Source organism: Carya illinoinensis, chromosome 10 (assembly GCF_018687715.1).
Source record: "Carya illinoinensis cultivar Pawnee chromosome 10, C.illinoinensisPawnee_v1, whole genome shotgun sequence".
In the NCBI taxonomy this organism is placed as follows: Eukaryota; Viridiplantae; Streptophyta; class Magnoliopsida; order Fagales; family Juglandaceae; genus Carya; species Carya illinoinensis.
Window position 1 is genome coordinate 9490672 of NC_056761.1, and position 12722 is coordinate 9503393.

At 34.5% G+C, this 12722-nt stretch overlaps 2 protein-coding genes across 4 annotated transcripts; both read right to left on the reverse strand.

Moving 5' to 3' along the window:
- Nucleotides 1-4563: 4563 nt before the first annotated feature.
- Nucleotides 4564-5481, reverse strand: LOC122280033. Its single transcript, XM_043090985.1, has one exon. The coding sequence runs from the start codon at nt 5461-5463 to the stop codon at nt 4771-4773; it is 693 nt and encodes a 230-aa protein (XP_042946919.1). The 5' UTR covers nt 5464-5481; the 3' UTR covers nt 4564-4770.
- A 2712-nt stretch (nt 5482-8193) lies between these two features.
- Nucleotides 8194-12216, reverse strand: LOC122279588 (probable carboxylesterase SOBER1-like). Of its 3 annotated transcripts, none has more exons than XM_043090293.1 (6): nt 11839-12216; nt 10812-10813; nt 9558-9681; nt 9301-9422; nt 8577-8684; nt 8194-8496 (listed from the first exon to the last, which is right to left on the reverse strand). In XM_043090293.1, exons 1-6 carry the CDS (start codon nt 12098-12100, stop codon nt 8407-8409), a joined length of 708 nt encoding a protein of 235 aa, XP_042946227.1. In that variant the 5' UTR covers nt 12101-12216; the 3' UTR covers nt 8194-8406. The 3 variants fall into 3 exon arrangements, with proteins under 3 accessions (XP_042946227.1, XP_042946226.1, XP_042946229.1); XM_043090292.1 differs by having other exon boundaries at nt 10812-10864; nt 11839-12214; XM_043090295.1 differs by lacking the exon at nt 11839-12216 and adding an exon at nt 10920-11821 and having other exon boundaries at nt 10812-10889.
- Nucleotides 12217-12722: the final 506 nt, after the last annotated feature.

Consider the following 12722-nt stretch of genomic DNA (forward strand, 5'->3'; position numbering starts at 1 on the left):
CACGTTCTGGAGTCTGGGCAATGGAACAAACAAAAACTCACAAAAACCAAAACGCTGCATTTTGTTTTTTTGCCAACTCAGTAGCCGTTTGTACAGCGCTTGAGGCAAGCGACTGTATTAAGCATTTCTCTATGTCGAGAGGACCCACAATAGGCCCAACAAACAGAATTTCTCTTTTGATGTAGGCCCCAAAAAGACCCAAGATATTCAAATTTTTAACATAGGTGAAAAGCAAAGTCTTCCTTGCAAGTTAATTAGATAGACCACAAGGAAAAAATAGAGAATATTTGTTAGTTTCTGTTTGTTGAAACAGTACGTTTTATATGTGAGTGAGGTTGACTAGTTGGGCGAGTTGATGAGATGTTCAAAGTCAATATCAAGATAACCTTTCAAGACCATGTAAAGGGAACACAAAGAGTGAGTCAAACACGTCGAGTTGATTTTGAGAATAGCTCTCAGCTATCCTTATGGTCACATACATAACGTGAGCTTTGGACTTGAAAGTTTCAACAAAAGCTGATCTCCAAGTGGTGTTTTTGTTGTGGCCGAGAGGTTTCATACTCGTTCACGATTTTTAAAGCTGAAAAAAAGACACTTGAGCCTTGACCCATTCCTGCATTAGCTAGTCATGGGCATTTGCCGAGTGGGAGGGAGAGTCTTTCCTCTCTATAAGTCAATTCAGAAGACTAATCATCATCGTTCCTTCCCCATCGTTAATTATAAGTTATTTTTTATCTTTCTCTTATACCTTGGTTAATTGAAACCGTTTATTTAGGGTCTTATAGACAAATAGTATTAGATTTCACATCAAATTATATCAATTTATAACTTTATAATATCTTCATGTAGACTAAACGTCTAAAAACTTGCACGATTATTTAACCTAAGTCATAAATATTCCTATAGGCTATGGAGGTATATATACAAAAGATGATCGTGGAGTCATGTAAGGTAATTAAGCAACAACTTTATTTTGGAGTAAAACAACATTAATAAATAAGCGAAAATAATCAATAAAATTAGAATACTGTCCTCTTTTAAAAAATAAAAATAAAAATAAAATTCAACTTTAAAAAAATGGAAACATTGAAAACTCCATGACAAATAAGCACCAAAATATACGTTTAGTATAATTGTAATCAATTATAAATGGAATTTGTGCTAGCTCAAATAGATGCTTGTCATGTATTAGAATTGAGTTCTTCTACCATTGCCTTGAGAATGACATGTGATATTGGAGTGAAAGAGATAGAACCTAGAGGTGAAGAATCCAATCAATGGGATTCACCTTTTATGAGGATCCCCATCTTTCATAAGGATCCACACGGCCAACGTGGATTCCACTAAGACCTCTATCTATCCCCTCAATGTAATCTATCATTTACAGTTGCAATCACCCTTTTAAAATATAAATCTTTACAGCCACCGCGCCTCATTTGTTTTTTTAGATGAAATAAGTTGAGGTAAAAATTAAAAATTAAATATATTTTAATATTATTATTATTTTAGAATTTAAAAAAGTTGAATTATTTATTTTATTTTATGTGAAAATATAAAAAAATTGTAATGATTAGATAAAATGAAATGGGAGTGTTGTGAAAACAAACAAAGCCTAAGTCTATGATTATCTCAGTCTCTTTGTTGCATATTTCCCTCCTTTGATTCAAAAGTCTTCTATAGACAAATTTGAGGGAACATGATATGCTCATTTCTTTGTTTAGTTATCTTCTTTCATCTTTCCAAAATTTTCATGGAACTAAACCTCTCATAATTTCTGATCCTCATCGATCTCAACTATTACTAGCAACCAATTGTTGTGATGCTAAGTTGAAGAGAATGAAGAGATCATGATCCGATTACAATATCTTCCTTTGATACTAACAAAGCGAAACAGAGTCAGGGTTTAAGAATTAAGTAATACTACATACTACATTCTTATCTTATTTTATAAAATGTGACATTTTTTTGTTACCCTTAAGTTATGCTTTATTTTTCTTAAGAAAAATTTAAAAATTGATGGACAATCACCTCATCATAGAAGTGAAAGTGGGATGTGATTCATAAAATTGTTCTTAAAGATTTAACCAAGACGGAGTAGAATTTAAAAAAGACTCCATGAAGTAGAGGCACGCTATCATGCTTTAGACGATGACAGGGGATCTAAATTCATTGGGAGGGGAATATGTGCCATAGGATCGTCAAGATTTGAGCCGATTGTTTCCTCTTTCTTCACCCTTTGGCCGATCTGAAAGTTGGCAGATTCGCATTGCCATTCCCAATTTAAATATGATATTAATTATAAAGTAGGGGGGCAAAGAGATAAATACAAGGGTGCAAAGGTCCCTGAAGGAACATTTTATGTCCCTTTGCTCGGAGAAAAAAATACAAATATATTGTCTTTTTCACTAGATGACCCAAATCACCCTTAGCTCTTCCCTTAGTATATAATCCAATCAAGTGGTTTTCGATGATTAGGCCCCATTTGAATAGTAAAAGTGTTTCGTCTTGTCTTATTTTATAATTATAATTTTTTTAAATTTTCACACAAAATATAATAAATAATTCTAAATTTTCAAAACTTAAAATAATAATAATATTAAAAAATAATATTATAATAATATTTTATTTAATTTTTAACTAAAATCATCTCATTTCATTTTACTGTTCAATTTGTAACTACAAGTAAATGTCATTAAAATTAGACCAAACCCTAAAAGTTAGGGTTCCTCACAAAAGTGCTTGCTCCATAAAAACAGCACACTAGGCATAGGAATCTGCTAAAAACTGAACAAATATATGAATTGTGGCGTATAGTGGGCGTCTGGTCCAAGTTGGACATGGTGACAACACATGCATGGTTTTTAAAAATGAAGACTTTTAAGACTCCTCACCACCTAATCTACGTTAAATACGCGTTTCCACTCATTGTTAGAATCTCTCTCCCCCCAAGCTAGTTTTTTCTCTCTTTTTTCTTAAGTATTTAGTACGATTATGGACATTAAAAAACTATAAAAAGTCATTCACACAAAATGTTGGGAACCCTTTTTCTTTTAATACAAGTGATTATTAACACCTTTCACTGCTTTTCATCAATCCGAGTCATCCATTAATGAACCCAATTGTTCCACCAATAGCTATTATTTCTCTAAAAAGATGACCATATGCACTACAACATGGTGTTCTCTAGCTAAAAATATCCAAGGAGTATTAATTAAATTCAGCCATTTGGGTGGGGTTATGGGGTTTAAAGTTCCAACTTTTTGTGCAAAATCACGGATTAGTACATGCAGTAATCTATCTTTTATTAGCAGTTAGGTCCAAGAAAGAAATTAAAAAAAAAAAAAAAAAAAAGACAGATTGTCTTAAAAATGGGGGATGATGATTCGTATGGACCAAAATCAGGCTGTTTTATTTTTTTCACACAATTATATATTTATGAAAAATAAAGAAAGGAAGAAAGAAATAAAGAAATGAATATATGCCCTTGGGGAACAACGAAAAGAGGGTTTGGACTGAAGTGATTAGTGGGACTCGTGGCATCTCTCCCCTTTGCTTTAATCGAAGCCTTTTACTTTTTTGACGAACTCGTCAAGTGCGACACCTACCTATCCCATCTCTCATTGCCTTTAGGTTCGGTTTGTCTATTGCAAATTTCGTTCAAAATTTAAAATTTTTATTTCATCCGTCATAATTTTTTAAAATTTTTATATAAAAGATAATAAATAATTTAATTTTTTTTAATTTTAAAATAATAATAATATTTTATCTTAAAATTCAAAATTTTTATTATTCTCGCCACCACCATGCCCCAACCCCTCCCCAAATTCTCATTTTTTCCTAAAACTCGTACATAAATACCTCTGCAGTGACTGTGGCTCGCACCCAAATGAGCAACAGCAGCACTAATGCGATGGAAATAGTTGAGCCAATACATCAAACCACGGAGGTAGTACTTTTGCATTGCATCTCTTTTGAGGACAGCAAAACGGCGCAAGATTTCTCCTCACTAGTCCCTAGTCCCTCCCCACCCCCACCTTACCCATACCAATATTGCCACCCAACAGTCACTTCCCAAGTTCTAAGCAGCCTTACACCAAAAAGAGACACTCCCATGAAAGTTACACTGAAAGAACTACCCCCCGGAAAAAGGTAAAAGAAAACTTAATTTCCACCTTTATTGGAAAAAAAAAATAAAGCCAATTAACTCTCTTCTTAAGTGGTATTATGTGGGTTTTCTTTTGACAACATAATTAAGGAACAAAGGTTTCATCTTTAACCTTGTTTTTCACCAGAATTTTACTCAGGACAAAGTCCAAAGTGGATGATTATTGCCCTGAACTGAACCCAACAGAGTAATTTGATTATACCGAGAAACAATCTACATGTTCGATGGATGAAGTCCAAATAGATAGAAGAAGCTAGTTGACAGATAAAACGTCCTAAGCTTATTTATTCACAGAACTTTGACCGACTTCGCTGATTCCATCTAGTAACGACCTTAACGTTATCTAGATGGAAACCATGAAGATAAACATGAAGTAATGGAGCATCGATTCTGATGGCTTAATTTGAAGAAAATTCAATAGGCCAACTCTTGATGATCCAAAATTACAGTCCCCATTTTTCACATTGTAAAAGGGTAATATACAAAAATAAAGAGAAAAAAAAAAAAAGTGGAAAAGATTATATATATAGAAAACCAAAAGGAACTAAACCCACCTTATTTTTGGTTGTTTTTGCTTCATTTTCCTTCACTTTCCCTCTCAATTTTCATTGGCTCCAAACGCCCCATATCCTCTCCCCAATGAAACTTACAAAGCTTCTCACAGACCCTTTCTCGAACCCATCTTCTCCATCACCGCCATCGGCACCATCATGAAGACTATTGCTACTATCTCCACCCAGCGAGTCCGTCTCGCTTGACTCGTCCTTAACCGAACTCGCCTCCAGCCGCTTCAAATCAGCCGACCCGTTCTGACAGCCTCTCTTCCTCCTCTCCTTCCTACTCTTCCCGCTCTTCTTACCATGCGCCATTAGCTCGGCCTCGAAAGCATCGATGATTTCATGTATCGCTTGCCGGTTGGGCGACGAGTCCCACCTTACCCAGTAGCTGGTGTAGCAACGGAAACAGTTGCAGTTGAACTGCGGAGGATGATCGGCGCTGCCTTTATGGTGGTTGGTCCTACGGCGGCCGTCAAAGTTGACAGAGCTGTTGGAGCAGGAGAGGAGGTAAGCCAGGACTTCTCGGTCTTCGGGTGAGAGAGCTGCCGTGAGGGTCAAGATCGTCGCAGGAAGTAAGGAAAGGTGGTCGGAGATGATCGGTGGCGACGGATGAACGCTCCCACGGCGGTAAAGCTTCTTCATTGCTGAGACTTTTGAGAGAGAGACAGAGAGAGGACTAGGTCTGGGCCTTGAAAGGTTGATGAGATTATATGAGAGAGAGAGAGAGAGAGAGAAGAGCATCGGGGTTGGTGACGTGTGAATGGGATTATGGGAGAGAGGGTGCATCAGGGCGGTTCACGTGCGACGCGGGACATAAATGTATGGGTACGGACTATTATCCTCCTCAGAGCATATTCCTTCGTTAATGAATTAAATGACGAGCAACCCAGCCTCCAGCTCTTTTACCTTTTTATTTTTCACACTTTTTAAAACTATTTTTCCTGTTTTCCATTCCTCTAACATCCAATAAAAAAACAAAAATTATATATATAATTATTTTCATATATATTTTTTATAATTTATTAATATAATTAATTATATATATTTTAAATATAAAATAATTATTTTAATCAATCACAATATAATATATAAATAATACATAAAGATAATTGTAAATAATATAATTTTAAAAAAATTATTAGACGTTAATTAATTATTAATATTTTAATTTTATTGGTTTATATTATTTAATTAACTAAAAATATTTGAGGATGTCAAAAAAATATATATAAATATTACTACTATTAATTTAATCAAATATTGATGCTGAAATTCTAATTAATACTCTACATAATTTTTTTATTTTTAAATATTAATATTATAAAAGTTAAAAACAATTAACTTATTTGCATTAAATTCTGATTGAAAGTTGAGGTATTATAGAAAGAAAGAAAAAGGAAATAGCTATAATGAAGAGATGGGACCTAGGGCCAATGATGGGTCTCTCTCATTCTGTGCATAGCTTTGCCTGGGCATTTACAGCTGCTTCAAGTGGCTCTCCGAATACGTTGGGGTCTGGGGACCTCTGGGTTGGTGTGGGAGCCAGGGCGGAAGCGAAGTGCATGTTCCCTTTTTTAAGTCATCGGGGCTTCCTGCTCATTTTAAAGTCAAGCTGTAGCAGCTGAGCGGAACCGCCCTTGCTTTGACTTCCTTCCTCGTTGTCTTACTTTTAAATGTAATTTTTTTTAGTAGAATATTTGTTTTAAATGATATTATCATAAGTATATATATATATATAAAAACTATGTTAACTCTTCATTTAATTGATATTATCATAATTTATAATTTCTGAATGTGGCCTTCTTCAGTTTCAAACATAAATAAATAAAGAAAATGGCATAATGGCTTTTGGTTTTAAACTGGGTTGATCTTTAGAGGTTAATATGACTGAAAATAAAATCAATCCAAATGATGGTAAATTAATTAAAAATAGATGTGTTTTGGGTTATTTGATCTGAGTTTGGTCAATGAAGGTAAACAAGAAAAGGTAGTCAGAATTTATCCAAAACGAGAGAGAAAAATGTAATTTGCAATCATGTCTGGAGAAGAAAGAGTTGGGAAAGCATATAAAGATAAGGAATCGCAGTCACGTTTGAAAATAAAATAAAATAAAATGAATTTTTGTTAAAAATATATATTAATTTATGTATTAATATTAATTTTTTTATATTAAAAATTTAAATTAATATTATTTTTAATAAAATTTATTTTTTAACTAATTATTTTAAATGTAATTATACTTATGACTAAATTTTTTCCAATAAAATAAAAATCACATCAACATCTGTCTGCCTCTACACATACTTAAATTATTGGGAAATGGTTATCCAGTCATGGCCACTGATTTTTCTTTATTTATTATTATTTTTTTACTTAATAGTTAAGTAAATGTTTTTTTAATAAATTTATAATTTTTCTTTATTTTTTAAAATTGTTTAGTAAGAAAAAAATAAAAACACATTTGCCCATTCGGTGCATCTTTCGGTGGACTCCTGTAGCCTGTAGGACTAGCACCGTCCTAAAATATCATGGCTGGATGGTTAGGGGTTGAAACATAGACCAAATTACCATGCCTTTGCCATTTTTTTCTTCCCTCCTTGTAGCTCACAAAGGTCAAATATCAACTGAATTAAATGATTCAAAAGAATTTCCGCTAAAATATAATATGGAGGAGAACTTGCTCAATGTATTACAATATCTAATGCTGCTTGGATTTCTAGATAAGTTAAATTTCCATAATTTATCTCATCAAATTAGTTGGATTGCTTGGATATGCCATTTGGATTAGAAGAAATTTGTTAAAGGTTATACAGACGTTTACTTTGCTCAAATTTTATGTACATGAGAGTAAGCACATGCAATTTTTCTCAGTAAATATCATTACAAGAAAATTGCTCAGTTGTGTCCAGTTATTTCCTGTAAAAATTAATCATTTTCTATAAAAATAAGTTTGTTTTGCTCGTAAATAGTTATTCTCGTAATATATAATCTATCACAAATAGTTATTTTTCTTGTAGTATATATGCCCAACTGCAGCTGATAATTGTTGTCTGATGCACATGAAAGGTCATTATGATTTATAGGCTTTGCACTAACTATATTATGCAAACATTCGCTTAGAGAAGGAATCTCTGTAGTTGCTAATCATGTTAAAGTGAAACAGAACCTAAATCATGAAGAGAACCTAAAGTAACATTGTCTTATTACCCTACTCGAAGTTGACATAGCGACACTAAAACGTAGCCCACATACATATCTGGTCTACAAGGCATGAATTTGCAGAATTATGTTACACAGTCTATCATTGTATAGCTAAGTGTCATGTACAACACTGCTCAAGCCTCATGTTTAGTGCAAATTAATTAACTTGCTAATAAAGGTAAACTGCTACTTCTTCACTTAATGAACAGAAAGGCTCAAGCACACACATCATAGTAACCCTAAGAAACAAAGCAAATTAAGGTCAATGGCTGCGTAAATGGTATGTTCTTATTTCTCCATAATCAAATTGAGCAGCGTGAAGTTGCCTTGGGCAAAAGTGAATAACATCAGCTTTTACATTTGTTTATTCTCATCATAATATGCGACATAGCTTGAATATTTAAGTTTCTTTCTATAACGATTCTATGACAACCGGAGTCAAAGACCAATGACCATAATGGAAATCTTGTTCCTCTAAAGCCTTTAGGAAGAACTTTGCAGCCGAGTCTTGATCCATGATTCTAGGTACCGCAGCTCCTCACTACTTATTGAATGACCAAGACTAGGATATGCCTGCAAATCAAAATATTTAAGTGAGTACTATAAATATCAAGAAGGCCTTAAGAAATTATAACAGTGTTTGGATGTACTACCTTAAACTCGCAGCTTACACCGGCTTTTTCAAGGAAAGGGGGACCGGCTTGTCCAGCTTCAAACAATACAGTTCTGTCGTCCATTCCATGAGACCACAAAAAGGGTGTCTGCACAAGCATTTAGATTCAGAAACATAACACATAAATTGAAGAGTTACAAGCAAACCTATGTACAGAAATAGAACAAATTTTATCATTTAATCTTTTCAACCCAAGGTGTTACTCTCCAAATGATCAAGGTGTGCGACAATGGCAGTGAGGCCTATTAACAGATATGACTAGGTGATTCTAAAACAAATGAGTACATACAGGCGTGCATTGATAATCCTATGGGAGTTCAACAGTGAGACAAATCAGAAAGACATTGGGTGATAGCAAGATCTTGTCCTTGGACTAGAAGACGCTAGGGATGAAATACCAGTCCTCTGACCTGAGTAATCTGTGGCAAACTAAGGCATTGATCTGTCTGCAGACGAGTTATTGTCCATCATTAAACCTAGATGCATACAATTTGTTTCAGTGACAGACTAAAAGCCCAAGTTGACACCCCACAAGTTCATCTGACCACCATCACCATGGTTGATCATCTATTTACAATATGGTTGACAGTCCATCTACAGATGATCACTAAGATCTTTGCTTCACATGCATAGAAATGGCATGTCAAGAGGAAAAAAACAGACAGTAAAATCTTTATAAATAAAACTGGACACCATAGAAGTACCCGCTTTGCATTTGGTGAAATCCTTTCTATTATAGACGAATTAAAAGGAATCCATCCACTGAAAACAGCACCTCCACCCAGAGTTTTTGGGTACATCAGAACACTTGCCAACGTCAAGGCACCTGCAAAAGAATTGTAAAAATTGCATATTACTAGTGCCAATGCACATTAACAAAGATGTTTTCTCATGTGTGGGCGTGGGTGTGAGTGTTTGGGGAAGAGAGGGGGGGAGGGGTGACAGTAAGCAAGAGGGAGACCTCCTTGACTGAATCCACACACAAATACATTATTTGGATCTGTGCCAGCAGCTATTTCCTTGTCTAGCATTGCGTGCACATCCTGAACTGCTTTAAGGACACTGCTTTCATCTTTTGGAGAATCCTGAATCGTGTTTACGAAAATAGTCTTCAATAGATACTCAACAAATCAGCATCATAAACTATTACAGTATTGAAGGAATTCATAAATCCCCTTGGAGATTCCTTGCGCGATTGCTATATCAACTTTGACCATCCAATGATAACAGAAAAATAATATATATCTATATTTCAATGACTAATAGTAATCCATGACAAGTTCAAGTGAAAATGAGTCAAAAGAAACTGGAGAGCCAGTCAAAAAAAACTTTCCTTGAACAACACAAAATGAAATCTTGTCACCGGTTAGGTATTAATGGACATGATCTCAACCTAGGGAAACTTGTGATCCTCAAAGGGGGAACCTTCGAGCAACACAATTTAGAAGAGAAGCTGGACTTTGCCCCCACATGCGTGGGTATGGTAAATGTCAACTATACCAACAGGGATTTTGGCACTCAATTAAACAAGGAAAAGCCAACTCCTAGGCATTTCTAAAACAGAAGGTTGAGTGAGCACAGTTGTGTTGCACTGTTGGCAGCCAACTCCTGTTAAGGCACTTAGATCACTTGAGCATGAATAAATAGATGCCAAGTAAAATTTGACTTATGACAATCAACAAACACCAGCTTCAAATGACTAGCAACCCATTGAACGTAATTTACTTCAAACAAGAATTCAAAATGAGAACAAAATCGAGAAAAGCTCAATTCAACTTGATATACAAATATTGTTTTTTTTTTTTTTTATTGGCACCAGGTGTCCAAGAACAACATCCCAACTAATTCCAGGGGTGCACAGGCCCTTGGCAAAAAATTTCCCGTAAATACACCTCGGGTAATTCAAAGAGAAAATCCACCAGTCCGACGGTCCCTAGAGATTGTTTGCACCTAGGGGGATTCGAACCTTAGACCTTGGGGGAGCATATCCCCAAGCCCAAGGCCTTTACCACTTGAGCCAACCACTATATCAAGCTCAATTCAACTTGATATACAAATATTCACCGATAACATCCTGAAAAGAAACTCAAAATGAGACTGAAACTGAGAAAACTAAATTTTAAAAAGAAAAAAATAAACAACAAATAGAAATGAAATCCAAAATGAGATTTGAGCTGAAAAAAATTAATAAAGAAAAAGGCAAAGCATAACTTACAGCTGTCACAGGAATCTCATGAATGTCAAACCAGGAAGGCATCACGGCACCATCTACCGGTGGAAGCAAAGACAAACAATCATTTCTATTTGTTGAGGCATGTCTATTTGGTATTAGATAAAGAGAAATTTTCAAACGATCATTCAGAATGCTAAATCTTTGACTTATTATCAACAATGTTGAGGCATGTCTCTGGTGTGATCTTATTCCCGGGAGAAGAAGCATCCTCGAAATTTATTTGAGAGCCTGGTTATTAATGTACAAAGCAAGAAAGACGTACCAAGAAAGTAGTGCTCTGATTTCACACAGTAGAAATTGTAGATCATAATCGATAATAAGAAATCAATTTTTAATAACATAAAATATATCGGGGTTGTTGGACAACCAAAAGACTTCAAACGAGTCTATGGAAACATTGTAGTGGTTAGAAGATTCTCTGAATATCTGTTACGATTACTCCTTAATAATGTAATGTTCATCATTGAATATGATTTCTAGGGATGACCTTGTGTCTCCTATTCTACCTAGCTGTGGAAATTTTGCATCTAATTAACTGCTTTAACAAAGTGATCACATTGTCATACCATCTACTTGATGCGGATATACTCAAAATCGGATTTCCAAGTGTTCAAATCAACAAATCCTATGATATTTCATCGACACATTGGCAAGCAATTGATCACTTTGTTCTCTCCTAAAACCAGTTCGACTATCAGCATGACTCACGGGATACTTGTAACCCACACCAGAAAATTCAAAGATAGTTTACGTTCTGTACCAAATAAATAAACAACAGCATTGTACGGAAAAACCAAAATAAAAAAGACAATTTACGCCCCAAATTCATGTTAAACAATATATAAGACACTTCAATCACACAAAACAGAAAATACCCATAAGAGTATTTACACTAACTCAAATCAAAATCACAAACAAAATCAGACATATCAGAAAGCAAACCTCGTAGATATTAGATACCCTTCAAATAAATATAAACGTCCATAAAATTTTAAATTTAAACTCTTACAGTTGCAGGTGACTGGGTTGGAAGGAGCAGAAGGGAAGGACCAGACTGTATTCCTGAACTCTGTTGAATTGAAGAGGGTCTTGATGGGTTCATTGGCGGGGCCCGAGTCACCCAAACCATGCAGCCAAAGAACAAAGCTTCGAGCCATTAAGTCTGCTTTGGAAGAGGGCTGGTTTGGCTGACAGAAATGTAAGAACAGAATGGTGCTACTCAGGGCAAATCCAAGAAGAAAAAGGGGCTTTGCAAATAGCATAAGCTTCATCTCTGATCGTCCATGGTCAAATCCCGTCTTGTCCTGGCTCTCGCGAATTAGGGAAACAGTGAGAAATGACCTTATTGCTCCTATCTTTGTGTAAAACGGGCAACTGGGCAAGGATCCTAATGTCTCTGACTCTCTTAACGCCTTGTTCGTTTTCACAAAATTTTCATTTCATTTCATCTCATTTCATCTTAATTATTATAATTTTTTTAAATCCTCATATAAAATAAAATCTCAATATAACTTTTTTTCAAATTCCAATATAACTTTTTCAAATTTCAATATAACTTTTTCAAATTCTAATACAAAAATAATATATTCTAATAATATTTTATTTATTCTAATAATATTTTATTTAACTTATTTCAACTCATCTCATCTCATTTCTGAAAACAAATTAGGCCTCTGAGCCCAAACTAAAGCCGTTTATCGAATAGGTTTTTATTACTCCATCCGTGAAGGAAAGTAAAACCTGGGTCTTGTAAGCATTACTCCTATAATCATATGGAAAAATATAGTTACAAGTATAATTATGTACTAATTTATACATCAATATGATATGATTGGTCAAAAAGTAGATTTTATTAAAAACAGTATTAATTTAAATTTTAAATATGAATAAATC